At 37.9% G+C, this 27,697-nt stretch overlaps 1 protein-coding gene across 5 annotated transcripts; it reads left to right on the top strand.

The window, feature by feature from the left end:
* Positions 1–603: 603 nt before the first annotated feature.
* Positions 604–27,563, top strand: SNX16 (sorting nexin 16). Of its 5 annotated transcripts, none has more exons than XM_038128429.1 (8): positions 604–666; positions 5,221–5,685; positions 9,886–9,972; positions 13,366–13,514; positions 18,063–18,132; positions 22,596–22,732; positions 25,643–25,759; positions 26,021–27,563. In XM_038128429.1, the coding sequence occupies exons 2-8, from the start codon at positions 5,314–5,316 to the stop codon at positions 26,124–26,126; spliced, it is 1,038 nt and encodes a 345-aa protein (XP_037984357.1). In that variant the 5' UTR covers positions 604–666; positions 5,221–5,313; the 3' UTR covers positions 26,127–27,563. The 5 variants fall into 5 exon arrangements, with proteins under 5 accessions (XP_037984357.1, XP_037984360.1, XP_037984361.1 ...); XM_038128432.1 differs by having other exon boundaries at positions 26,007–27,563; XM_038128431.1 differs by lacking the exon at positions 604–666 and adding an exon at positions 1,152–1,324.
* Positions 27,564–27,697: the final 134 nt, after the last annotated feature.

The following is a 27,697-nucleotide window of genomic DNA, read 5'->3' as shown; positions in this document are numbered from 1 at the left end:
TCTTAAATTATGTATAAAGAACGGAAAACGCACAAAGAAAGAGTACTTTTCAACAAAAATTGTGCTGTGTTCATCTTCTCCAGAGCATCACACTGCTGCTGACGTACCCTAAGTCACTGTGAGATAGCGAGGTACTGAGTTATTCCCAGCACTATTTACGAACAGTGCTTTCCACCTCCCATCACCCAGGAAATTCCCAGACCCCTTTGATCCCTGAAATTTCACACGGCGCTCCACAACCACTCCCGTTGCGCTGCCCTGCGCACGCAACTCGCGGTTCAGCGGGGCTTTACACGCTAAGAGCCCGCAGAGACAGAGGTTCTGGCTTTCCTGTGCCCTTTGGCAGAGGCCGGGACTTTCGTATGCCCAGGAACTGGGAATGTGGAGACCCCCAGCCCTCGCCCACCTCCCTTCCCTGCGCGGCGGCGCAGCCACCCTCAGGGGGCGGCCGCACCCCGCGGGACGACACACTACAAGCCCCACAATGCACCGCGCCCACGCACCGGAAAGCGCATCGCACGGTAGCTGGCGGGGCACGCCGGTCTTTGTAGTCCCTGCGCGGCCCGGCCCCTCCCACTGCTCTGGGCAGGCCCCGCCCCCTGCTCCGCCCCCGCGCGGGGCGGGCCCGGCGGTGGCGCGGCGGAGCGGGACGCGCGGTGGGAGCAGGTGAGCGGGGCCGCCGTGCGGGCGGGAGCGCCGGCACCGGGAACTGGGGGAGCGGGCAGGGAGAGACTGAGGCTGTGGGCAGCCCGTGCGGGGAAGGCCGGAGGAGTGGCGCCTCGCCGCTGCCCGTCCCGCGCCGGACGAGAACGGCCCCGCCGCCTCCGCGCAGCTGTCGCAGCTCCCGCGCACCTGTGGGGAGGCGGCGGCGGGCGGTGGCACCGCGGGGTCCGGTCCCGCTCGGGCGGGACGGCGGCTACGGAACCCACCGTTCCCGGGGGCGGGGCCTCTCCGCGCCTCCAGGTGTTTCCTCGGCCGGTTCCCGCAGCCGTGCGGAGGTACCGGCAGGGTTCCCGGGGCCTCGCCGGTGTCACGGGCTCGGGGCCGCCCCTGGAGTTACGTAAAGCGGCGGCGGCGGCGCTCCCCGAGCGCGGCCCCTCGGCGGCGGGGCCGGGCCGGGCCGAGCCGAGCGCTGCCCCGGCGGTGCCGGCCGGTCTGGTTTGGTTTGGTTCCTCTCGGGTTCAGAACCGTCCGAAGTGGCGCTCCCTGACGTGCGGGTTTTGCGTGCGGGGTACCCGCAGTTGTTTCTAGTGAAGTACCAGACTCTTTGGGGCAACAGTGACTCCTCTGTGCGTGAGCCCCCCGATTTTGAGTCCATAAGCAGGTAAAAAATGTTGTTAGGTAACTTGGCTGAAGTCAGCACAAAATGATTATTTAAAAAAAAATCATGAAACCTTAGTCTGGAAGCTGTTTCTTTATATATTCCGCTTGTTCTCTAGCTGACTTTCCTCAGTAGCACTTAAACCCTAAACATCAGAGATCAGCTTGTCTGCATTGTCCAAACAGAGGCAGAATATATGTAACCAGATCACAAATAGTATTGCATAGCTAAAAGTCTTCTAAATCCAATTACAACTGTTAAGTACGGATTGTTTTGTTTCTAATCTATTATCCTGGAATCGTGTGGCTCACATCTTTCTCACTGAATATACAAGCCATTAGTTTAAAAAGATTTGGAACTGCGATAGCTGCAAGCTGCAGGCAAACCCTTTTTAAGTGGTTTTATTACAGCCTATTTGCCTCTCCCGCAGAAAGGGAGGTGGCTGCTGTAAACACCAGGGTAAGTCGGTGTCATGCTGCTCTTGTAGCATGTGACTGCCTGGTTCCCGGGACTGTCCTATCCTGTTTCAGATCTTGCTGTTCAGCGCTTCCAGCAAATGTTCTCTTCTTCTCTTTTCGTTCTTAACTCACACCTGGGAATCAAACTGAACAAAATACATATCCCAAACAGGAAGCAAATTTCTTGCAGGAAGTCAAGTAAATAGCTAGACAAGAAAGTGGAGTTTCGGGGGTATCTCATAGGTATCATGAGCAGTTTGCTCTTAAAGTTGGTGTGCTGCAATGATTCTTGCTGGTTCTGTGCAGCTGGGGTAGGAGCAAGCTGAGAACACAAGCCCTCCTTGCTGCACTGAGGTAAGTAGGGAGTGACATGGTTTGTCAAAAAGGATTTTTTTTTTTAATGAAATTGTTCTCAGTTCTTTCTATTGCATGAATTGGCAGTAAACTCTCTATTAGTAGATGAGGCTGGATTCCTAGGGTTGTGACCCTTGTTTGAGCGTTGTATTTTTTTCTAATATTTAGTAGTCTTCATAAAGTGCAGGTTGATTTGATTTTGAACCCTGTTGTAAATATTTTACTAGGAAATTGGGATACTTCTACAGTTGAAGATGGATTTATGTATTTAGGAATATATATGTGTTTGTGAGTCTGGTAATTTAATATTTTTGTGTATTTCTTTCAACTTTTTTACAAAAAAAATTCAAGTTAAGTGAAGCCGTGTGCTATTTGCTCACTTGACCTTACATTTCTCTTACTCAGAGAATACTTTCCTGTTACTTTTTAAAGTTAGAGGAATCTGTGTGCGACACAGGTAGTATCAGCCCCTTTTATTTGTCTATGGGCATGATTACTGTGTCAGATTGAGTCAAGAATGGCCTTCAGAGGAAAACAGTGTCATCATCACCTTTAATACTCATTGACTCGCCATTTGGGGTGGCTTTGCAGAGTACAAAAGAAACTAAACCAGAAAATGTACCCTGGGAGCAGGCTTAGTGTAGAACAGCTGCTAATAAGTATCCAGGCAGTGGCGCTGAATTAGAGCTGGTCTGAAATGAAAGCTGCTGAAGCATGTACAGTGCAGATGTTGGCCTCTCAACACCAAGGGCTTTAGCCTCGGAGTGGTCCGTGTTGAGCTCTCTGGCTTGCCAAATTGGTGCAGCTGCTCAGAAATTCGTGTGCAGTTAGGAGTAATGTGTACTAAGTAAACAAGCTCAAGATAGTAAGTTCTTGACTGGCATTTCACTTTAAAGGAGGAAGTTCTTCTAGGAAAGACTGTTCACAACTGTTGTAACTGGTGAAAGTGTCATTGTGGGGTTTTAGGTTTGGTTTGATTTGGTTCTTTTCATGAAGTGATGAACAGCACAAGGATTTTTTCATCTTAAAATTCCATTAACTCCTAGGTTAGCTTCAACAGATAGCCTCTGAGATGTGAGTTTATTTTCCACTCCAGGTTCACAATCACGCAACAGAGGATAATCACTTTTTACATATAGATTGTTTGATTTTTTTTGAAGTCTAGACTCACTTAGGTTCTTCCTTTTACAGGAATTTAATCCTATACCTCCCAATAGCACAGCTAGGTGGGACATTGTTTAAAGGCATGCTCTCAATTCCTTGTGCTGGTAGTATGGAAGAGTCCCTGAAGTGGCAAGTGAAAAAGTAGTTACCTTTTTTTGGTAACTTTCAGGTTTCATTTAGATATTGTTCAGAGAATATTGCTGGAGAAAATTTATCAGACAGTGCTTCACACCTTGCATTAAAGAAAAATTATTGCAGAGCTTATTGTTTGAGGCAGAAAATAGATTCTCTTACTGAGATGTGGGTAGAAAAATTGATTTAGATCTGGTGTAGCTCCAGGAGAACATCTTGTCTGGGAGACAGGTGTGACTTGCTTCTCTCACATGGAGTGAGGCTGAAGCAGGTCAGATGTCTGACACGTGGCTTCACTCCCACAACCAAGCACAAGGACTGTGCTGCAACAGAGGCTGCTGGATACTTCAAATCCCATCCCTGACCAGCTGAGTGAGTCAGCAGGGGTTTATGATACCAACAGTTCAGCTCCCTCTGATGCTGCTGAGTGTCCAGCCTCATTCCACAATGAAGCAGAGATATTCCCAAGAAATGACTGCCAGTTTGAAATTGTTCTCCTGGTCAAGTTAACTGAGTTTTCTGACAGACAGTGTGTGAATGATGGCTTTTGCCTTTCCTGGTGTAGCTGAAAGGATGACTAAGTTTGTTTTTCCTTTACTCAAGGAATTTTTTCAAGAGAATTTTCATTTAAAATTTATGTCTTTATTCCTGTGCTCTAGGATTAATTTAGAGCAAGACAGGGAAAGCTTCACTTCATACTCACAATTAGGAATCTCATTTGGTTTTACTGCAGTAAATGATTGATTGTCTGATGTGAATCAGGTTGGCGGTTTCCCATTTCACAGCTTCCTGCAGCCTCCTGGTTGATTAGTTTATTCCTGGGTAAATGGATCATGGCTCAAATCCTGTTAATCCAAAGAGGTGGCGTTTAATTTGCATCTTGTAAGAGCTCTTCCTTGGGTACTTTGTTAAAATGAGGAGATGGTGCTTTTTTGGCAGTTTGATACTGCTGTCTTAATTTTATTTTGCCTTTTTTCGAGAAGTATGTACACATGCCCACAAAAGACTCATTTGAAACGCTTTTGTTGAAGAAAAAATGCTAAATTTTTTATTTCTCTTTTTTTCTGTACACCTCTTCCATTTTAATCTTCTGGAATGGAAAACTACCTGCTGTAACAACCCTGCTTTTGATGTGCATGCTTGTAAAACCTAATTGCTCCAATTCAGACTCCAGAAAATGTGCACATTTTACATTGTGACAAATGTCTGCAGCATTATATACAACAGAGTTGTTTTGAAAAAATATTTTGCATTGAAAACAGATCTATTATACTTCAGTGAATGTGTAATATGCAAATATGTTTTCACCTAAGTTGTTTACTGTCGTGTCTTTTGATTCATGTCATGTATATCATTGCCTGTGTGTTTGGCTCACATAGTCTGCAGTGGCTGTCTTACAAAACCAATTCTGAGAAAACCTTTCATAGAGTTTAGATGAAACAGTCACTGAAACTACTTCTTCTTATATGCCAGAAAAATTGCTGACTCTTTGGATAAAACCAAGTAACACTTAATTCTTAAAGGACAAAAGGATTTTTCTTTTTTGTAATCTTGCTTTACCTCTTTGCCATTTTAATTTTAATAGCTGTGGAAGACAACTCTTGTAAAGCTGTGTGTCGAATGGTTGAGATATAACCTAAAAGGACCATTTTATATGAAGCCAGATTCTTTGTGAAAATGTTTTACCATCAATACTGCTATGTACCATCTCAGAGATAATACAGATTTTTTACCAACGCTCCGTTGCTTTTACTTAAAAATGACAGCAGTATTTTCTGTCCTTAACTGCAGGTACTGTTCCTGAAAACAAGAGGAAACATGGTTTGTACAGCAAATGAAGCCTAAATTCCTGGACCAAAAACTGAGGGCTTGTTTTCATGAAGGATGGCAACACCATATGTTCCTGTTCCTATTCCTATTGGAAGTTCATCATCCAGCTTTACAAACAGAAACCAAAGAAGTTCTTCCTTTGGGAGCATTTCAACAAGTTCGAGCTCCTCAAAAGGGCAGCTGGAGGACTCTACAGTTGATAGTTTTAAAAAGATGAGCGTGCCTGACCAGATTGGTTCCACGTCATCTGCGTGTAGCAGTCCCCTTGTTAGGACTAAATTTACAGGTCTGGATACATCCATAGAATACAGTACTCAGCCTGTAGAAGAAGTAGAGCAGAATGAAGATTCCAGAACCTGGGAAGATCGACCATCCACACCTACTATTCTGGGCTATGAGGTGATGGAGGAAAGAGCAAAATTCACTGTAAGTTTTGGGCATAGTGTAGTTGATCCTGTAATGACAAGATAGCAATTGAATGTGCTTTGCATTGTCTTTCAGGAATTAATCCTGCAGTTCAGGGATGTTACCAGTTTAGCTTCAAAGTACTTCCTGACAGGAAAATACCATTCTTGTTATACAGGTGGGAAAACTGAGACTAGAAAGCTGTCTTTCCTGTAATTGTGTATGTAGAATAGAAGGAATTAATTCTGTTTCATGTATCAATTTCTGCTGGAAAAGTCAGGAATTCCTTGCAGCTACAATTCCTTGTGAAATTCAATTTGTGTAAGTTCTGTGTAGTTAAACTTCTTAAGTAAAATGCAGTCTTCTATTTGACATGAATGATAAGAAACCTTGACATTAGCCCTTTGTAGTTATAAGTAACTTACAACATTTCTGCTAAAGCGTAAACATGTCGGTTTCAACTTCTTGCCCCGCTCAGTTTCTTCTAGTAAGGGGAAATCTGTTCTGCAAACAGACTGGGAAGTTGTTTATGCCATATCTTGTGCCAGAACAGCAGCCTAACTGGTTTGTATTGATTTTTCTCAAAGTGCACTGTAGCTGGCAGTTCATTTTTTTTGCATGCCATAAATATATCAATGTACTTCCGCATTTGTTTTTGTGAGTGTTGTTAAAATATTTCTTTGAGATAATACAGCAGTGCTTGTGGGACTGATGGCTGTTTGTTACTGATTAATAATTATATTTCTGAAGATGAGCAATATTAATCAGAAAGTGATAAGGAGAAGGAAATAGTGGACAAGCTTTTTTTTCTCCTGTTTTCTTTTAGATTAGAGAAGTGCAGAATCTTTATGATAGGTAAAATAATAATGAAATCAAAATCTTTTTGCAAAAAGCTAAGTAATGATGCTTTTTAATTATTTGAGAATGATACCCTGTCTTTTCCTGAGATTTTCAGCTTCTAACATCTTCATGCATGTTAGCATAAGAGAAGAGCAGAATTTTTTTTCACGGGTAAATTTAAAAAATTGTTTTAAATAATAACCTTCAAAACCAAAACAATTGATATTGTTATATGTACAAGGATTAGTCTGCAAATACCACAGAATCATTTAGATTGGGAAAGACCTCCAAGATCAAGTCCAGCCTTTGGTCACTCCCTTGACAACCAGATGATGGTACAAAGTGCCACATCCAGTCATTTCTTGAGTACCTCCAGGGACGGTGGCTCCACCACCTCCCTGGGCAGCTCACTGCAATGTTTGGCCACCTTTTCCGTGAAGGAATTCTTCCTGATGTTCAACCTGAACCTCCCCTGCTGCAGCTTGAGGCCATTTCCTCCTGTCCTGTCTCTGGTTGTCTGGGAAAAGAGACTGACCCCCACCTGGCTACAGCCTCCTTTCAGGTGGTTGTAGGGAGCCTCCTTTTCTCCAGGATAAATGTCCCCAGCTCCCTCCGCCACTCCTAACATGATGTACCATCCAGATCTCTCACCAGCTTGTTGTCCTTCTTGTCTTTCTTGAAGACATTGCTAAGACACAATCCAGTGCTGTAAGGTGTTCTTCTGTATTAACAATGACAGCTTTGTCTCCTTATTGCATGTGGAAGGCCAGGTCACGGTACAAGAGAAACATTCTTCCATTGTAAAATGCTTGGATGCATTTTTGCTCTTCCTGATTTCGCTTCTATTGCTGAGTTGGTTTCTGAAACCACACAATTAACTGTTTGTTTTCAATTGCATGTTCTGCATGCAGTTTGCTGTTGTGCATTAAATCCAGCAAGTAATCAGTCCTAAGAATTTGAGTTGCTTTTGCAGTGCTAAATCAGTGAGATTTAGAAGACAGTGGAAGACAGTGGAAAGCGAATTAAAATCACTTGTAAAAGAGAGGGAGACTCAATTGCTGAATTCTTTTTTTACTGTTGGTTGTATCTCTTAGTTTCCAAAAATAAGAATCTGATTAAGCTGAATGATGTCCAAGCTTCAGGAGTTAAATGTTAGTGCATGTTAGAGTATGCAGTTGCTGAAGCTTATGGGAGAGAAAACCTAGGCTGAAAAATATTTCCTTGTAAACATTTAGTCTTAAGTGAATTCGAAGTCCTGGAATGTTCAGTTAGCACTTTTTTCTTTTTTTTTTTAGCTAAGTAGAAATGCTAATGAGATGCTGAATCAGCCAGAGAATTTTGCCACATATGGGTGTATTTTCATTGATGATATTGTATTTATAGAATAAAGCAATTCACGATTGAGTGGAATAAAATGATTTTTAAAATTAATTTGTAATTCTTACCCAAGATCTTGTATGAAGGAACTGAGAGGTGCTTTTGTAATATTCTAGTTCTTACTCACTAGTTGCAAACCTTAAAGAGAAGCCAAAAAACACCCAACCACCTTTTCTTAAATTTGGCAGGAAAACCAAACATGTTTGTTTCAGGTTGCCCATAATTTTGAGGCCATTAATCACAAGTTGATTGCACTCCCTGTTACAGTTGAGTTCACTGTAATTGGTGAACTTTTTTTTAAAGTTATCTAATGTTCACTTGGAAATTATCCCTTTTTTTCTTGTGTACATGTTTAAACAATGCTTTTGCAGAACTTAGAGTAGAATATAAGAATAGAATACTGATTAACAAATAAATTCGCACGCATATTCCAAAGTTTCTTGTTCTGTGTTTTACTGTGTACTAGAAAAGAGTCTTCACAATTTTACATTTGTTTATTAATTTTATTTATGAAAATAAAACTACTTATACTTTTAGTATGACAGTAACGTTATAAAATATTTGGATAAGCATTTATACATAAAATGCAAGGCAGAAAAATTATATTTTAATGCTGGTTTTATAAGCATGTCCTGCAGCTTGAATTTTAAAAGCTAATAGCTTTTTCTTCTGTCACAATCCATGACTTCCACTGATGATGTGTCTTGAAAGTGAAATTGTGTTTAAAACATAGATAAGAGAAGTACTTGCTGAAAAATTGCTTTTGATTTGCACCATAGCTATCTGTAGTTTCTGTAATTATCTGGAACTTAATATATTGTGGAACAAAAAATTGCTAGAAACAGTCTCAGACCTGTACAGAAGTTGGCTGGCACTGGGGTTATCACATGCTGGGACTGCAATAAGAAAAATAACACTTATCAGCTAAGACAACCTGCTGTGATAGCATGATGCACTGGAGAAAATTTTAGTATGTAACAGATTAGAAAATGTTTTAAATAGAATTTGGTTAAATGAGGGATTGTTTATCATTATGATTCTTAAAATACCTTTTTCTTTCTTGTATTATATTTTTTACCTACAGACTGGGAACAATAACCCAGTACAATTGCAGAACCTATCTTTCCCTACATTGGAGAGAGTAAGGTTATGACATTAGACACTGTTTAATGTCTTCTAGTTTAACTTGTGTTGTTAGATTCATTGTGTTCAGACATTGGACTATTAATCATCCTAAAAAGCAATTGTAGTATTATCATCATTATTATCTTTGTTTTGTTACTTTTTCCATTTGCTTTTAAATAGGAGTATGGTACTGCTGTGCTGTTTTGCTAAATCTGATTCAAAGTATCCATTACTTCAGTTACACAGTGATGGTATAATCATTCTGGTGCAGTTTTCTAGTGAAATCATATTTGCCTGGAAAGACTAAACCTAATGTTTAAAACAAATGCAATGGAGGATGTAATTTTATTCTGCATCGTTTCTCCTTGTGAAGCTGAGAAGCAAGTCAGATGAGACATTTTCAATATCACAGTACTTGATTATTAACAATAATCAAGTATTATTGATTAACAATAATCAAGTACTTGATTATTAACAGTCATCTTAAAAATAGAGAGACCAATAGTCATCTTAAAAATAGAGAGGCCTCCAGGATCAATGAGTAAAACTGTAATTTAGCAAAGGTTGAAGTAGATCACAGAAACTACACTTCCCTTACTTTTTTGATAGCCGAGCCTTTTGTTCTGCTGGGCAATACATTTCTTCTTACAGACAGAAATAGTTGTATATAATTTAGGAATTACAGGAACTCCTTCCTTAAATTCTGAAATTAATTTAAACTCTTTGTACTGATACTGCTATTTGCATTTCTTTTACTCTAATTAATATTTTTTATCCACGAGTTTTGTTTCATTAAGAAATAGAGGATCATTTCAGCCTTCCAGACAATGCAGTGTGAAGTTTTGCACATTTTTCTGATATTTCTGCCTTTCTACACAGGTATACAAAATACTGGTGAAAAGAAGTCCAGAGGAAAGCTGGGTGGTTTTCAGACGGTACACAGATTTCTCCAGGCTTAATGACAAGGTGAGAATTATAAACTGGTAAATTCTCAGCTATCTTACCTCACTTCTTTCATGACTTATATTTTTGTCATATCTTCTATTTTTTTTTTCTGATTTTAATGCATATAAAACATATACTGTATCAATGACTGGAAGAATATGATTCCTCATTTTTTCAAAGACACATGAAAGAGCTACCACAGATGTCAAGAAGATGTAACAGCTTCATCTGAAGCTGTTAGTGTGCTTCAAACTTTATAGTTATTCCTAGTTCATATGATAACAAAATTAACTCTTCAATATTTTATCTCCTGTATGGAAATAGAATTAGGGGCTTGTATTCTCTTGCAGTAATGATCCAGTAGTTATTTAGTTCTTTTCTGTGTAACAAACTCTGATTTTGTTCATCATAAAACTGAAGTTTCATGAACATAAATATGTTCTTCGTATGTTGGTTAGTCTTCAGTTGTTTTCAGTGTCTTCAAAGTCAATAGTGAAATACTATATCAGATCTTTAAAGATGGAGGAAACACCAGATGAATAGGAATTCTGGGTCAACAACTTAATACTTCTGGAATACTTGAAAGGAAAAAATGCTTGTCTGAAAAGCACAGGTTGTTATGATTGGTGAATAGTGTTTAGCTATCAAAAGTAGAGAAACAATTGCACTTTCCTTTGTCCACTATTAATTCCTAAGAATAATCTTTCATTGGCAGTTCAACACGCTTTCTCCTAGAATGTTCTTTCATGTTTGAACATGAACCTTATCTCTTTACCCATTGTGAGAGATTTTTTTGTACAGGTTATTACTTTGGATTTGTATGCCTAATCAACTAAGAGCTAAATTCTGCTGATATTTTGAAAATGGTCTTGAATTTAAAAATTTCTCTGGGTTCTTGGTTTGACCTGTTGGGGTATCTTTTAGGCTACCTTTGAAACACCAGTGGTGTCTAAAACTAAATTTCTAAATGTGAATTAGTTTAGAGATTTCTTTCTGAAGAGAATTCCTGTCTTAAATACAGTCTGTCTTAAATTAGGGAATGTCTTGATACTGGCAAAAGCCTAACTTCTTTTGAGACAATGATCTTGGTATTTCAACTCAGATTTTGGAAGTCAAGTTATACAGCAGTTTGCATTTTGATCAGCTGTGTCAGACATAGATCAAGAATTAGCTTACCTCTGTTGACTTTTAGTGTGGTTGTCAATGGTTTGAAAAATTAAAATGCCGGATATCTATTAGAATAAATATTTAAATTTTACACATGGAGCCCTTTGTCTTTGCCATCAAATGTTTGGCAAAAATATTTGGCTTTTACTATTATTTCTAGGTATTAATATTTCTATTTAAAGGAAAAACCTCTGTTTTTTTAAATTTGTGTCACTGTCTGAAGCTTTTTCACCTTTCAGTATGCATCTAAACCATTTACTCTTTGTTCTTAAGACATTATACTTTTTATAATACAGAAATGTCAGCTCTAGGAGCATAAACATACCACCATTCAGGAAATAGTAGAGAATTACAAAACAGTAACATAATAGTAGCTTGAAAATATCTAATGAAGAACCAAGAAGTTTGCCATTCTTAAGAACCCAGAAGTTTGCCATTTCTCCCCAAGACTGTGACTCATGTGATGTGTAATGTGTCACATGGTGATGTAGGAAGGGTGCTGGATCCAAGCAAGCAATCATGGCCAGAATAAGTTGTCTGACACATGGGTTTTCCTGCTGTGTCTGAGGAGCACTCAAGAAAGAATGCCCCAGGACTGTGCTGTTGAAAATTAGTCCACTGACAGCAGCTGGCTCTTACATTCTTCATCCACAAAAGGAGTAATCTGTGGGTAGGTGTATTCTCTCCTTAGAATTAAATTACATGATCCACGTGACAAGTAAAAGTACCATTAAGCAGAAATCTGTGTGGTGGAAAAGCTTTCCCAGTAATGGTTATCTGCAGTCTTCTTTACAACTAACAGGAACTCATTTTGTTACATTCTGTGGGTTCTGTTCTATTCAGATACATTCTTATATATATGGTATAAATGATAATTTGGTAAGAGATGAAGGAGCTTTGGAGGACCAGATATAAACTTAAAGATATAAAGAAGGGTCTAATACTAAGATGGAATTCAGTAACAGGAAAACATACTTAAATAATTAAATTCAGAAATGAAATAAAGAGCAAGGCTTTGACAATAAACCATTCTGCAAATAAGGAATCAGAATTTATCATGGGCTATTTGAGTAAACAATATTTATGATGTTTAAAAAGCACCTCATGCTGTGAAACAATAGTTACATAAGCAAAGGTGATCCATTAATGTGGTTCTTCCATCAAAGTGTGTAGAGAGATTCTATTTGAAGTGCAGTATCTGTTCTAAATTTTCTAAAACTTGTTCTGGTGAAAGAACTGCTCATTAGAACTTTCTATCACTGAAACATTCATATTAATATAATCAATGTACGCAGAACATCTCTGACAGAAGCTGGCTAGATCCTGTATTCAGAAAAAATGATGAAACAATTCTTGTGGCAGCTGAGATATCAAATTTTATAAAACCTATTTACTTTTTCATGTTGGTTCTAAATCCTCTCCCAGATTTTTCTTTGTCAGGCATAACTTTGAAAAATTTTTTATCAAAGTGTCAAAGTTTTTTCTAGTTATCATGCATATTAGAGAAATAATTGGCACCTTTGGAGAGGTTCATCATTGTATTATTTTATGCTTTCGTTCATTTGTATATTTTATTTCTGAATTCAAAGAAAAAGTCTGGGTATTTCTGATGTCAACTGTACCCTGTTGCTATTTAAGTAACTCAGAACTCAGTCATGCAGTTTTGTATGTTACTAGGGGTTGAGCCATACTTGCATATTGAAATTTTATTATTCTGGGTGTACAAAGAACTACTCTTTACAAGAAATATCTCATGCGTGTGTTGTAATTTATTCTTCTAGCCCCCCAAGAAAGACAAGTTGCAGAGTTGTAGATCTGTAATGGGGTTTTATTCTATATATATGTATATATAGTAGTTATTATCCCTGAGTACTTTAGAAGAAATACCACTGAAATTATTATTAATTTGATACTTTTTTTTTCAGTTTTTTTATGTGTACAGACTCAAAGGCTTTAAATAGCAGACTCAGACATTAAATAACAAAGCAAAGGTTTTCATTCCTATTTTTATGAGTTAAATTTGAGGGAAAAATACAGAACACTCTATTGCATAAGGCAGCAAGTGACAGAACCGTGTCCACAATTTAAGTCGTAATTTGGATTTTCCTTGTGGTTGAGACTTATCTTGTGCTTGAAATTTAACAGAAGTCAGAAACATCTTACAAATCTGAGTACAGTCAGTTCCTGTAGCAAAATAAGTATTTTTCTCAATTTTTAAATTTTTTTTGCCTTTAATTTCAATTTCAGCTTAAAGATATGTTTCCAGGCTTTCGGTTGGCCCTTCCGCCAAAGCGCTGGTTCAAGGATAATTACAATCCTGACTTCTTGGAAGATCGACAGCTGGGGTTGCAGGCATTCCTCCAGAACCTAGTAGCTCACAAAGATATTGCTAACTGGTAGGTGATTAACCTTTGCTGGTTCATTTGTGGCTTTTCTTCTGTCCATACTCCTCTTATAAAACTGCTAGACTCCAGCAGTGTACCTTCGGGCAGTGTGATGAGGGATTTCAGTAACATTCATGTTGTGCATTTGGTCATTATGTCAATTATTCAGTGTCCTTTTAAATTAGTCTCATCTTAGCATAAAAAAGTGGAACTGCAGTATTTTGTACAGGGATAACTAAAAGCTGTAATATTTAAAATGTTGTAATAATCCCATGTTTATTCCTAAAACATTACTTTTCTGTGTTTGATGCAGAATTGATAATATTGTTTATTTATACTAGGTGTGTTAGGCTTTCATAATGGAGAGTACCTACACTATTAGGCAATTAGTTCTTAAAATGTGTATTAAACTACAGCGTTTTTTATTATTTAAAAGGAATTTACAGATTCCTGTGCATAACTAAATGTAAACCACAAATCAAGAAAGTCTTAATAATTTAAAAAACATAATGAGTTTAAGCCAGCAAAGGGCAGATTTCTTTCAACAGTATCTTTTTTTGTACAAAGTGGGAGATTCTTCCGAAGCAGGAAAATTAATAGAATGTAATTCTGACAAATGAAATGTAAAATTTTATTACGGACCAGAAGAGAATTTAAGTAAGCAACTTGCTAGAGGCAAAGCAGTTAGTTTTAATACCTTTGCCAGCATCAGAATTTTTTAAAAAAGGTTTTAAAGTTGCTGTACTAGAGATTCTTTGAGGAATGAGTCTGAGAACCTGTCATCATCTGAAACTTCATTCAAAACAAAGAGTAAAAAATGTTCTAAAGCAAACCTAATTCCCTCGAGACTTTTAAAGGAGCAAAATTTTAAAATTGCCCAGCTGTGGTGGGAGACTGTGAGACCATATAGTGCTCATAGCTACTTTACTTTTTAGTAGAAGGGGTATTACTACATTTGACATGTTTTTATAAGGCATTTGACTGCTGAGTCTGGAAAATAGGGATTTATACATCAGTCTGACTTTGGTACTGCTTGGAGTAAAAAAAACCATAAAGTGGTAAGCCAGTAAATAAAAATGATATAATGTCTTCTGTAGAGACAAACAAGTAGTTATGACAGGGCTTGTATAAAATAGTTAAAAGACAAGGGGAAAAGGATTGATGGAAATTTAGGAGTGGTACCAATGGAGTGTTAGATCACAGTTGTGGACACTGATGTTCAGGACATCTTGAAATTATCTGGAGAATGGAATGAACAATGAGATCACAAACTATTGTAGAAGGATCCTGAGGTACTGAGTGACTAACATCAATTTTTTATGTCTTGAAGTAGAAGGTGACAGTAAGTACCCCCATACAGATTTATGAACTCAGCTGGTTTTGCAACTTGGAAAATAACTATTGGTAATGATAACCACTAATTTTCTGAATCAGTTCAGTACTCAGCAATAGTCAAAAAGTTTCATTGAAATTAGAGGAACTTAAAAGGGGAAAAAGAAGTTACTGTTCTGGGAATCTAAGCTGTACTTCCACATAGTTCAGTGCTAAAACACATAATTCCATCTCAAAGGAGGTGTCTGTTAGAGGTACAGAGAAAGCAAGCAAGAACCGATGAAGCTGCAGAAAAACTTCCCTGCAAGAGTTCTCTTTAGTCTCTTGTCTTAGGTGAGCAAACAGGGCGTGTGAAATCATCAAAGGATGAGAGGGAAGGTGAGTAAGGAATGGTAATATTTTGATGATTCATAGTCATCCTGGAGTATGTCATGCTGAGTGGCAAAACTTTGTTGTGAGATGTCGGAGACAAAGCTTAAATCGTTTAGAAAATAAATGGGGCTCAATTTTTGAGTTTCTTTGTAAGTAGCTATTAAATATGATTATATGGGTGAGGTAAGCAGCTGAGAAGTTTAAAAACTTCCTAATAATTAAATCACATAATAATAGGTGTGCTAAAAAGAATCAATCTCTTCCCTAAATGTAACTTTTGTTATGCTGCTGGAGACACACTAATGAATGGAATGGACTTGCTTAAATAGATCTGAAATCTTTACGCTTCATATTGTTGCAGCTAGTTCAGCATTTCAGGAGCCTTGTTTGTATCTTAATGATGGACCATATTGGACAAAATAGTGTTTGTCATATTTTAAGGCAAAAAATTCCAAACTCAAACTTTTAGACTGCATTGGTTATCAGATGCAAAAAGGAATTAAGATGTTTGTGGAATCAGTTTGTCTTTTGGCTAATGACGAGATGGTTAGAACTTTGGTTCTAGAACTTTTGTCTGTGTAGGGCTCTGCATGAAGACAAAATTTTTTAATAAATTTTATAACCTGTTGATCTGGTTCTAATGTTTGGATCTGTGGAAGATCTGAATTCCTCAAAAAGTGATTAGAATGAGGGAGATTTGACCATCTAATATATTTACCCACTTACCAGAGAATAAATTTACTATTAATGGGAATTAATACTTGTACCTCACATGAGCAGTGGTAAGCATTTCACCCTGTTTTCTCCTTTAAAGCTCACCATTTACTTCTCCCATTTTGCAAATAAGTCAAACTGCTTGGGGCAGACCTAAACCAAAAAAGCCTTTTTTCTTTATAGAGAAGTCTGTTTTATTTCTCTTTATGTACTGTATTGACAGTGGGAAATTTGCCTTTCAGGGATAGGAGACCTCATTTGGTAAATGTATTTTTAAATAAAACTAGACTCACAAAGTATTTTAAAGATAAAATGGAGTATAATATATGCAGGTGGCTAAATTTAGAGTTTGTGTTTTATACACTTCTCATGTTTTATGTTGTATTGAAGATTGAGTGAAAGATCAAATTGAAATCCACCCACAGAGTTAAATCATGGTCAGGAAAATTTCATGTAACTCATGAAGTGGGAGAAAGAAGTTTAACCTGCTAAACAGAATCTGGCTTTATATAGATGACAGAGCTGTCCTGTCTCCACCCTGTATAAGAAGCTTGGATGGGAGGACCTCTGTCAGCTTGGAGTCAGGGATCCCGTGTGCTGCACTGCCCCTTGCTACCCTCCGTAGTGCTGGCACTGCTCCTCCCTGGAGAGGGATGTCAGCCAGCCTGTGTGTACAGCAAAGATCCCTGTGCGACTTTAAAGCCAGAATCTTCTATTCATGAAGTGAAAGGAAGAGGTGTAACACATGGAGAAGAGAGCAAGGTCAGAGCAGACTCCCAGAGCAAAGCTAGGCTGCGAATAAATGTTCATGCCATCAGGTGCCTATTTTAGGTAAAAGAAACAACAAAGTAAATGTTCAGTGTATTTTAGATAAATGTTCTTCAGAGTCTTTTTAAAACTAAAATGATAATATAATAAATTATTAGTGTTTGAAGAAATTTCTGCTCACTTTGCTTGCCACACCTGAAGCTGGTTGATTAGGATAGTAGCTGGATGAAAGTTTCCTTTCTTGTGTTTGTCCTTTGTGAAAACCTCAAATGCAGAGAATGAGTGGAAAACAGAAAATTACTGCCTTTTGCCCTCACCTTTTCCATGGGGCCCAGCTGGGAAGAAGAGATGGGAAATTAAGTTTGAATTCCCATTTTTCATTTTTGTACACCCATTGCAGTAGGAGATGATTTAAAGATTTATAGTAGTGAAAGCAAGCACAGCATTGCTCCTAAGTTACTACTTGCTAATTAATCATGAATACAGTGTTCTGATTTGAGATTCTTTGAAGAATGAATTCAACCAAGCAGGAAAGTCTTAAAAAGGTGCCTGAAGGGAACATGTTTGGAGATGTTTAGGAGTTCTGTGAAAAGTAATCTAAATTTGGAAGACAGAATGAGACAGATGCTTAAAATACTCTGTAGTAAACCACAGGAATACACCTACTTCTCTCATCTGGCCTTTGCAAAACAACACACAGAGGGGGATGGCAACTGTTACACAAATCCAAATGGAATGCATTAGTTTAAAATGTGTATTCAGAGATGCCTGTGTGGTAGATCCATGACACATTGTCTTCTTTTATAACTTATTAGTTATATAGAAACAGACACTGTATATATAAAAATTATATAATGTGTATATGTCAATGGATTATGATCTTAACAAAATGGAGACAGGTGAACATGTTTCAGTACTCGTGGTTAAATCCCCTGATACTACCTGAAGGGATCTGCATATGGATTTTAACAGCATATTTTTCATCCATTGTATAACACTAATTTTATAATACTTATTTTTCTCCACGAGAATTTTTCAAACTTTTTCAATACCAATACCAAAGTGATAAACTTGCCAATTATCGTGTAGCAACAAATTCTATGAAAATTTTAAAAAATCATGAAAAATTATGTTCTAAAATTGCTTATTCATTTTCATAAGTTACATTCTAAATACTGTCCCTGGTCAACACATACAACTGAGACTTAATAGTTTGTTAACCATTTATTTGTTAATTGTTGTGAATACTTGGGAGTAAATTTGAGGCTGTAACTTTTTGTGTCACTTAAAGAAATACCTCCATTTTGAGATCATTTTTAAGTGTTGTTGCTGGTTTTGTACTTCCAGTAATTCACTCTCTTTTATTTGGTAAAGCCTTGCAGTGAGAGAATTTCTTTGTCTGGATGATCCTCCGGGTCCTTTTGACAGTCTAGAAGAGAGCAGGGTAAGTGCTAAGTAGTAGGATAGAAACAGAATGCAAAAAGCAAGTATTCTTAGAATTATTGTAAGATTTGTGTAATGGTACAGAATGAAACACTTCTGTTTCTGTTCTTTCACAAAAATCACAAAGGATGTGTTTCTAGAATGGGTGTAGTCTGATAATTGGTACACACTGATCGTCTTTAACTGCTGTACTTCATCCCTGTCCCAAAATATATCTTCTTTTTTTGCCTTTTATTAACCATGGATGAAGTTTGTTTTGTAAAGCAACTACTTATATAAGGCACCTACTGAATATAAGGAGAGATTTTATAAGTTTGTATTCAGCACATTGTTACAGTGCTTATACCTTAGACTTCAGGTCTTGCAGGGAAATGTTTCTTGCTGTCAAATCATGGAACCACAAACTCATGCAATGGTTTGGAAGGAACCTTAAAGATCACCTACTTCCAGCACCACTGTCATGGGAAGGGATGCCCTCTCATGTAATGAATGCAGTTAAATGATTAATTCTCATGACCAAAAATAGTATTCTTGCAGAAAACTAAGTAGTGTCAAGTAGTGTTGTAAACCAGCAGCCTTTCAACGTGCATATGAGCACATGGAACAAATAATACTGGGTGTTTCAGTCTGTTATCTTAGAAATAAGTTTTACTGACATGTAGAGCAGTATCAAGGTTGTCTAGAGCAGATGATCTTGGTTTTCTTGCTTTATAGAATAACTATGTTTTCGAATTGTACATACATTGTTACTCTTGCAGAAATTATGAATGTTAAATGATGCTGGTTCAACTAAATTTATATTTGCCAGTTTCTTTTGTATGTAAGTAGGGTTGCTTTGGTTCTTGTTACATTACTGTGTGCATGTGAAAGATTCTGTATGGTTTTTGTGTCACAAGCACTCATATTTGATTTCCGTACAATCCCTTTTCATCACTGATATTTAAGCTGATGATTTTTTTTTAATTACCATAATTATTTGTTCAAATAATTTAAAAAATTTAAGTGCCTTCTTCATTGAAGTTTCAGTCGTTCATGCTGTGGTGAAATCTGTGTTAATCTTCCACTGGAATTTAATCAAACCATTAAAACAGCTGTGCTGTTGTAGTTTTAGCTATTACTGATTTCTGTAAAGTTGTTGAGACACCTTTGATAAAATTCTCCAAGAGATACCACACCTTATTTATAGAGTGACTAGGTTGGAAGGCACTTCTTGAGATTATCTATTCCAGCCCTCCTGGCTCAAGTAAGGTCAGCTACTGCAGGTTGCTCAGGTCCATGTCCAGTCAGGTTTTTAGTGTTCTACAGAGGAGTCTTCACAGCCTTTCTGCCCAGCCTCCTCCAGTGGCTGACCAGCAGCAGAGTGAAAAGATGCAGCCTCTCAGGTCTCATGGACATTAGTGTATGCAGTTTCTTTATCCCTGATCTGGTCTTCCCCCACTGCAGGTGATTCTGTCTTGACCTTCCTTTGGCTGCAGGAAAGGAATTACTGAAGGCTGCTTTTTCCAATCAACACAACAAGTCCATGTTTTCCCATCTTTATTTTGTTGATGATGTACTTGTAGAATCCTTTTTTTTCTTCTTTTCACATGCCTTGCCAGATGCAGCTCCAGGTTGTCCTTCACTTTCATAATCCTGTCCCTGTAAGATAACACAGCCTTACATTCCTCCTGTGTCCATGCTTTCACCCCTAGTAGAATTGCTTTGTATATCTGAGCTCAGGATACCCTTGCTCATCCACACAGGCCACCTTTGCTTGACTTTCTACTTGCTTCCACCCTGCAGTTGATATTCCTTAATATCAACTAGCTCTCCTGGACTGCTCTTTGCTCCAAGGTGTTTTCCCATGGATTCTTTCTTCCAGGCAGGTTTCTGAAAAGATTTAAAGTCTACTCAGCCTGAAATCCATGGCTGTGCTCATGCTTCTTGTCTTGCTTCTGATTGTTAGGAGACAATCCTAAACATCTGCATACTAAAAACATCTATATCCATCTCTTACTCTTTGTTGCTTTTTTTTTTTCTTTTCCTGCCTTATACAGGAAAAGCACCGAGGTTCCTATACTTATTCCTGGAGTTAATTTTTAAAGATATTGCAAAACTTACTTCTGTTTTGCCTTTCTGTTGCCATCCAAAGCATTGCAGAAAAAATCTTCTGTTTTCCTGATAATGGAAAATATGGATATCTTCTATTTGGTTTATGTCTATTCTGTTATCCCAAGGACTTGCCAAAACACATTTGTCTATTTAGGGGAGATATACAGGCACCTGCTCCATTAGAAGCTGATTAGGCCAAGAAATTTAATCACAGAAAAGTAGGCAAAATATTCACTAATTTTTTTTGTCATATGCTTGGTAGCTGTTTCCACAGATCTTTTCCCAGTTATCTCTGTTTTGTGATCTGAAGAAGGAAGCAAAGCTGTCTCTTGGTTGTCCCTTCAGAATTCCAGGGAAAATTAGTCCAACCTGGGTAATAAAACTGTTCCAGACTCCAGGTGTCCAGCTGTCTAAAGAACAAGACAGCTCATTACACACTGTTCCCTTTCTCAGCTTTGGTTCACTTTTCTGCTATTGCAGCATCCTTCAGAATATACTGATGTTTTCTTACCCAGTTTCGAACAGTGCCTGTGTTTGTTTGGGAAGCTCATACCCAGATCGTAGATAGAGATGAGCTTTTTCCAGAGGCTTTTTTCAGCTCTCAGAACAATGAAAAGGTTTTCAACACTTGTGCAATATTTTTATCTATTTTGTGTATAGGGAAATTTCCAGGTTCATACATCTAAAGGTTGAAATAATAAACCTAATTATATTCTTAAGGAAATAGTGTCCAATTTTCAGTTAGGCTATCAGCCCCCTTGAATACTTTTACCAAGAGCAGAAATATTTACTTAATTGGCTTGGCTGAAATGATGATTGCTTAACCAGAGTGATAGCTAAAGCAATCACTGTAAATGCTGTGTCAAGAGTGAGTTACATGACACGTGCTCTTGGCTCTAGTAGACATGAATAAAGCTATTGCTTAACTTATGACTGGTCTTCAAGTGCCTGTCAACAAAGATAAATTTGCTATCTGAGTCAATAAAATAAACTATAATTCCATGGAAAAAACAGGGATATTGAATTGAAAACTCCTCATTTCTTTGTATTGTATAATTACAGGAAAACTTAACATTTTAAAGATCATGAGTCTGCTTCAGTTAAAGCAAAGGATAATATATTCTTGATGTTTGTAGCCTGTTTTAAAACTTTTGGACAAACAGTATCTTAACAGCATTGTTCTTAACCGAGCCTGTATAAAATGTTTACATTCAGCAGACTGAATTAGTGGTTAGTTGCAGGTAATATCAAGCCAAGAAAGCCTCCCACGTGGGGCTCTTATTTATAGAGAACATGTAAATTATTAAATCAGAATTGCACATTACTATTGGAAGACTTGTGCTTTCCAGTAATAGAGGAGGAGGCTCTGTGCCAGCTCTTCTGTCACTTCCTGCATTCAGAGGATGTTGCATTAGACTTGGGCTCTTCACGTTGGGTTTTGTGATTGCTCACTGACAGATCCATCAGGGTGTGTGATACAGACATTCTGTACTCAGCAGAGGAGCTCAGCATATTTGTCATGGCTGAGTAGTTAGTGTTCACAGCAGCCTAGTACTCTTTTCCAAAAATTTTTTTCTGGTCTTCTGATTGTCATGATTTCATATTTGTAGGCAGGTGTTTGGTACAGAACAGCTTTGTCTTTATCCTGGCTAAGGAAAGAGTATGTGCTTAATCCAGATATTCCTCACATCATGGGAATATATAGATACTTTGAAACTGACTTTCAAGTCACGTGGAAACAAAACTTATGATGGGAAAAGGAAGCAGGGAGTTCAGTTTGTGTTCCATATAGGCAAAAAGGTTCAAAATCAGGAACTACTCTTCTGGTCTCTCTCTTGTTGTGAGACAAACAAACAATATTGACGGTGGTCACGCAACTGACACCAAAAATGGAGACAAGCATCAGCACATTATTACGCTAGAGTAAAACTCATACCTTTTCTCTGTGAATTCCCACAGATAGCAACACTGACTCCTTCCTCTTTCCAACCCACTCTTTTATAACAAACATCCCTACTGGCCACAGCTGCGACCTGTTAAGGGCAAGGCTGCTTCCACTCTTTGGTAATTAGTACAGCTGCAACTTATCAGGGCGAGGTTGCCCACAGCACCATCTCCATTATCTTATAATCCTTTCTCCCACATGATGTGATTAAAATATTTGCACTGCAGTTTAGCATAATAAATTCATCATTCAAAGCAAAGCAGCATTATTAAGATAAGAATGGTTTTTAAAATTTACATAGCTTTTTGTAGTAATCAATCTGAAGACAAGCAGCTATAATACTGTTACAGGTTGATATTTCTAAGAGAAAATCAATAAAGGCAGTCCACTGAAGTTAAATTGAAGATGCACCTTAATTTGTCTTTTAGGCTTTCTGTGAAACTCTGGAGGAAACAAACTATCGCCTACAAAAAGAACTGCTTGAAAAACAAAGGGAGGTTGAATCACTGAAGAAATTATTAACTGAAAAGCAACTTCATATCGATGCTGTTGAAAAAAGAATTAGGTATGTAGAAATTTTAAGGGTTTTAGGAGTTTATCTCCATGGAAGCCTTTTCTGTGTCTAGTCATAAGCACCAGCTTCAGCTGTATCTTGAAAACCATTTTCCCTACATAACCACATACAAAGCACTATTTTCAGTAAGCTCTTTCTCATATGCTAGCTAAAAGCTATTTAGCACAAATGACTGAGAAGCTTGTCCTATCTTTTCCCTCTAAAGTAACTGTGATTGTTTCGTAATCCTTTAAGTCCCATAAAGATAGAGCAAGATTTTGTTCTGCTTTTGAAATGTTGAAAATGTGAAATGCCCTGCTGGAGATGAGTGGGAAAATTGCTTTGAGTTACAAAATTCTGTCTGTACTCAAAGCTTTGACAGAGCATAGTGATCAAGTAGTTACATATCTGTAATAATTTAATTTTGTTCTGAATTTCTTGGAATGAGATGCTGCAGGTACCATTTAAATAGCATGGGAGATTGTCCACTTAAACCCAAGGGAAAACAGTACCTGTCTGCTGAATTCTGTATCAGGAGCTGAGGAATTGATGTTGTGCTATCCAGTGTCCCATTCGAGCTGCTGAGTCAGTATTGCAGCATTTCCTTAGCAAAAGAGTGAATTCCTACGGTCCCATTAGAACTTCATAGAATCATGGAATTATTTAGGAACCTTAAAGATCATCCAGTTTCTTCTAGACCAGGTAGTTCAGGGCCCCATCTAACCTAGCCTTGAACACTTCCAGGGATAGAGCAGTCACTTCTCTGGGCAACCTGTTTCAGTGCCTTCCACCCTCACAGTAATTAATCTCTTCCTAGCGTGAGATCAGATAAAAAAACATCCCCTCTGCATGTGTGTCAGACCAGAGGCAGTGAAGAAATTTACTTAAAAAAATGAAAATTACTTTTATTGTAATAATAAATGGGTTGCTGAGTCCAGCATATCCAGGTTGACTAACAAATCACACCTTAAAATGTTCTAGTGAACTATCTTTGGAAAAGGCTTTAAATGTAATTATTGTGGCTGACTGAAAATTCTGATCAGAATAACATATTCAGTTTGTTGCTTACTCCTGAAGGCAAGTAATTACATTTGGAAGATCCTTCCCCTGTTTGATAAGATAGTTATGACATGCTGCTGCCTTAAATAGTGAAATAGTCAGGAAAAGTTAAACAACTTGCATTTGGCTAAAACATCAGGATAGGAATTCTGTGTGACAGAAAATAAAAAGGTGTGAATAGCAAAAAGGGACTTGATATTTTAGTGTTTTTCCTGAAGATAGATTACATTTTTTAAATACTCAAACACATTGCTGGTTTCCCAAACAGATAAAATTAGTGAAAGTCAGCCACACAGTGTGTGAAACCTTGATGAAAAATAACTTCTCTTGACTTCTGGCTGTAAAAGTAAACAAGATCACAAGTTTTTTCAGTAAAGAACTTCAGCTTGTCTAGTAGTAAATGAACCCAAAAGAAATGTGTCTGTGCCTTGTTGAAGTAGAATTTTTATTTGATGGCCCACCAAGAATTAGGCATCTTATGTCTTATGCCTACATGCTCTAAAGGCCAGGTACCTTCAATGGATGTGAGGCAGAAGGGAGCAGCTGGACAAGTCCTGACACCTGCAGGATTTTTTTTTTTTCTGGATTTGGCTCAAACATAGGCTGGTAGTCATGTTACAGAATGCTGCTAAGGCTTTACATAAAATGCATGAATTAAAATAAAACAATAACAAGAGTAGCTAGAGCAATTTTAAAAGGGAAAGAAATACAGTAGTATCACTTTAAACACAAAGTGGATCACAAGCTTTTGTTTCCAATTCAATGCTAAATTGATGTATGTTTTCCACATAGAGAAGTGGTTTGGAAAAAAGGATTTCTTTGGTCAGTCTATGTGACCATATTCCCATTTGTAGCTAAACGAGCTGGACCATTATCTTGTGTTGCCATTAAGAAAAAAAATGGTCTTTATCACTAATGGAAAAATGTATTGCTTTGAAACTTAGTGTGTGGTTTTGTAAAGTTACAATGAGAAACTTGAGAAACTATTGAAGAAGTCTTCTTGTCATCCTCCTGTCTTCCTTTTTACTATAGTTCGGTTATAATCCTTCTGCCATTTAGGCAAGATGTTTGTGGCTTAGTCTGAATGTAATTTTTTACCTTAAGTCATACACACTTCTCTGGGACTAGAATTTTGTGAAGCTACTAAATTGTCATGCAACCGGAGAATGATGAAATGGCCTGGGTTGGAAGGGACCTGAAAGATCATGTAATTCCCAACCCCCTGCCATGAACAAGGACACCTTCCACTAGACCAGGTTGCTCAGAGCTCCATCCAGCCTGGCCTTGAGCTTTTCAAGAGATGGGGCATCCACAGCTTCTCTGGGCAACCCATTCCAGTGCCTCAGCACCATGATAATAAAGATTTTTTTCCCCTAATACCCAATCTAAACCTACCCTCTTTCAGTTTGGAGCCATTCTCCCTTGGGGAACAGTCCTGTCACTACAGGCTCTTGTAACAAATCTCTCTGCATCTTTCTTTTAGGTTCCCTTCAGGTACTGGAAGGCTGCAATTAGGTCATCCCAAAGCCTTCTCTTTTCCAGGCTGAACAATCCCAATTCTCTGAGCCTTTCCTCATAGGAAAGGTGCTCCATCCCTCTAATCATCTTGGTGGCTCAGAGATTTAGAGGATTGAATGTAGTTCAGGAATAAGCAGCTGGAGCAAATAAACTGTTTAAATAGCTATCCAGTGCAAGCCCTGCCATCTCTGTACTAGTCAAATATATGGGGCATGCAGAAGTGAGATTGAAAGGTTACTTTCAGTCTTTTTGCAGAAACTGCCAGGGTTAAAATGAAACAAACAGTTCTTCAGTGACAAATGTTTGCTATATGGATTGGTGGTACTCTGTTCTTATCTGTTGTAGGGATTTATCTTTAGGAAAAATGACTCGTCAAATGTCAGGAGAAGAAAGTGAGTGCAGTGGTGAGGTGGAGTCTTCTGCAGTAGAAGCAGACCAGGGTACCCTGGGTGAGGACAGCTGGTAAATACTATTATTTTACTTGTATTTTAGTTATTCTTAAAGTATGTGTTTTGAAATGTTTAGTCTTGCATTAATTCTGCACAGCTGAGAAATTCAGCATTTTACTGCACCTCTCTGCTGCATAAAGGCCCTCAGGATAGATAATTTTAGATGTGGAATAAGAGATAAGTTAAAAAAGCTTTGTCAGTGTTTTGTGGATTGTCCGCCTAAAATGGCTATAGAAAATCATACCAGTTTCCATTTATTGATCTGTCTTTGCAGCTCAGACAAAGAGAACCATGAGCCATGCTGGAGTGGCTCTTTGGCTGGAAATTCTGTCCCAGAAATTGAAGTTGCTGAAGTAGCCTATACCACGGATGAAGAATAGCTGAGCAGCAGCAGCTGTTACCTGGAAAAGGTTCATGTTAAGGGTGTATCTGTGGGTAGGATCATAGAGTAGCTGTGAAGAATTCACAGCAAAGAGCAAGAATGCACATATTGAATGTTTACATAAATCCTTACAAATTATTAATGTAAGAAATATATCCAGTGCTGCTTTGATTTCAGTTTTTATCTAGCCTTTATATATTTAATATATTGAAGTTTAATAAGGGCTAAAATCAGCTAAAGTTTAGATAGTGTATATACACAATTTGGCTGACTTTCCTAGCAGAATGACAAAAGGTTCACATTAAATCATGGAACACATCTGACTCATGTCATATATTGCCACTGTTGTGACACATTTGATGTGTTCATCTGTTTGGTGTTTGTGTTTTCTTATAGCCATAAAATAATGCTTGCTGAAGTAAAAATGGACTCATTTGTGTATAAGAATGGAGAATGTGTTGGTTTTAAATTCTAAAGTTGAAGAAAGTTTCTCTGGAAGTTTTATGCAATGCAATAGGAAAACTTCCAGTACCAAGAGAAAGGTAGTTACACAATGGGATCATAGTTGGTCATTGTAAAATGGTCATTTTTGATGACCATGTTTACAATGGTCATTGTAAAATGATCATCATCTCAAACTGATCTGAGACCCCCAAAACACTGTGTATTTTCATCCCAAGATAGCATGCTGTAATACTTTTTGTTCAGTAATGCTGCTTTGAAAATCTGGGATACCTTTGTTATATACATGTAACATGTAACAACAAAATCTGTAAATTTGCCTTTTACTCGGAACACTACCTCTTACCACCTTGCTAATGCATTCATGTTTGTTTAAAAATATTCCAGATTATATGGAGGCTATTGAAAGACTTGTAAAGAAGCCATATTTTTTCCTGCACAGTTCATAACTAGATTGAATCTAGTCGCAGTGTATTTTTGTTTCAATATATGGTACACATGGGGATGTTGGTACCTGTGTTGTACAGCCTGTTTTTCAAAATGTGTTAAGACAGGAGATGCACTTTATAATTAATACTCCATTGTGCCAAGTTCAGTTGGCTAATTGGTTGAGAAATGGGAGTTGCAGGGAGAGGATTATGTAGTGCCTTTTTGTATTTTACTTGTTCATTACTGCAGAATTTTGTTACAGTGCTCTGGGTCAATTCTGTGGAATCTTTGATACAGCATATTTCTGTTCTTCACTTATTTACTGAAAGTGCCTTGTTTTATTATGCTTTTCCAATAGAAAGAATGCTGTTTTGTTTTAATTTTTTTTTGCCCTATACCACCCACATCGTTGTTTAATGTTGTCAATATGCAGTGTCTTTGTGCTGGAGTTTTCAAAGGGAGCTTTGTACTTCAGGCTATGCATACAATGACCTTTTTGCAGAACTGTATAAACCTTCCTGGTGAAATAAAACTATGGACAAAACTCCTGCCTTCTTTTTTGCATTGTAGAAAAAAACATTTAATGCCTTGTCAAGTAGAAGGGTAAAATACTGCTAGAATGAGACATTTCTTGCCTCAGAGATTTCCTGCACTTACTCAGCCTTGGTCTGAATCCTA

The sequence above is a fragment of the Motacilla alba genome, chromosome 2, assembly GCF_015832195.1.
Source record: "Motacilla alba alba isolate MOTALB_02 chromosome 2, Motacilla_alba_V1.0_pri, whole genome shotgun sequence".
Lineage (NCBI taxonomy): Eukaryota > Metazoa > Chordata > Aves > Passeriformes > Motacillidae > Motacilla > Motacilla alba.
This window is presented reverse-complemented; position numbering and strand designations above follow the sequence as displayed.

Coding starts and splice junctions, on each gene's coding strand:
- SNX16 (XM_038128429.1), top strand. CDS start 5,314: ATGGCAACACCATATGTTCCTGTTCCTATTCCTATTGGAAGTTCATCA. Junction 13,515..18,062: donor CACAAAGATATTGCTAACTG/GTAGGTGATTAA, acceptor TATTTGGTAAAG/CCTTGCAGTGAGAGAATTTC. Junction 18,133..22,595: donor ACAGTCTAGAAGAGAGCAGG/GTAAGTGCTAAG, acceptor TTTGTCTTTTAG/GCTTTCTGTGAAACTCTGGA.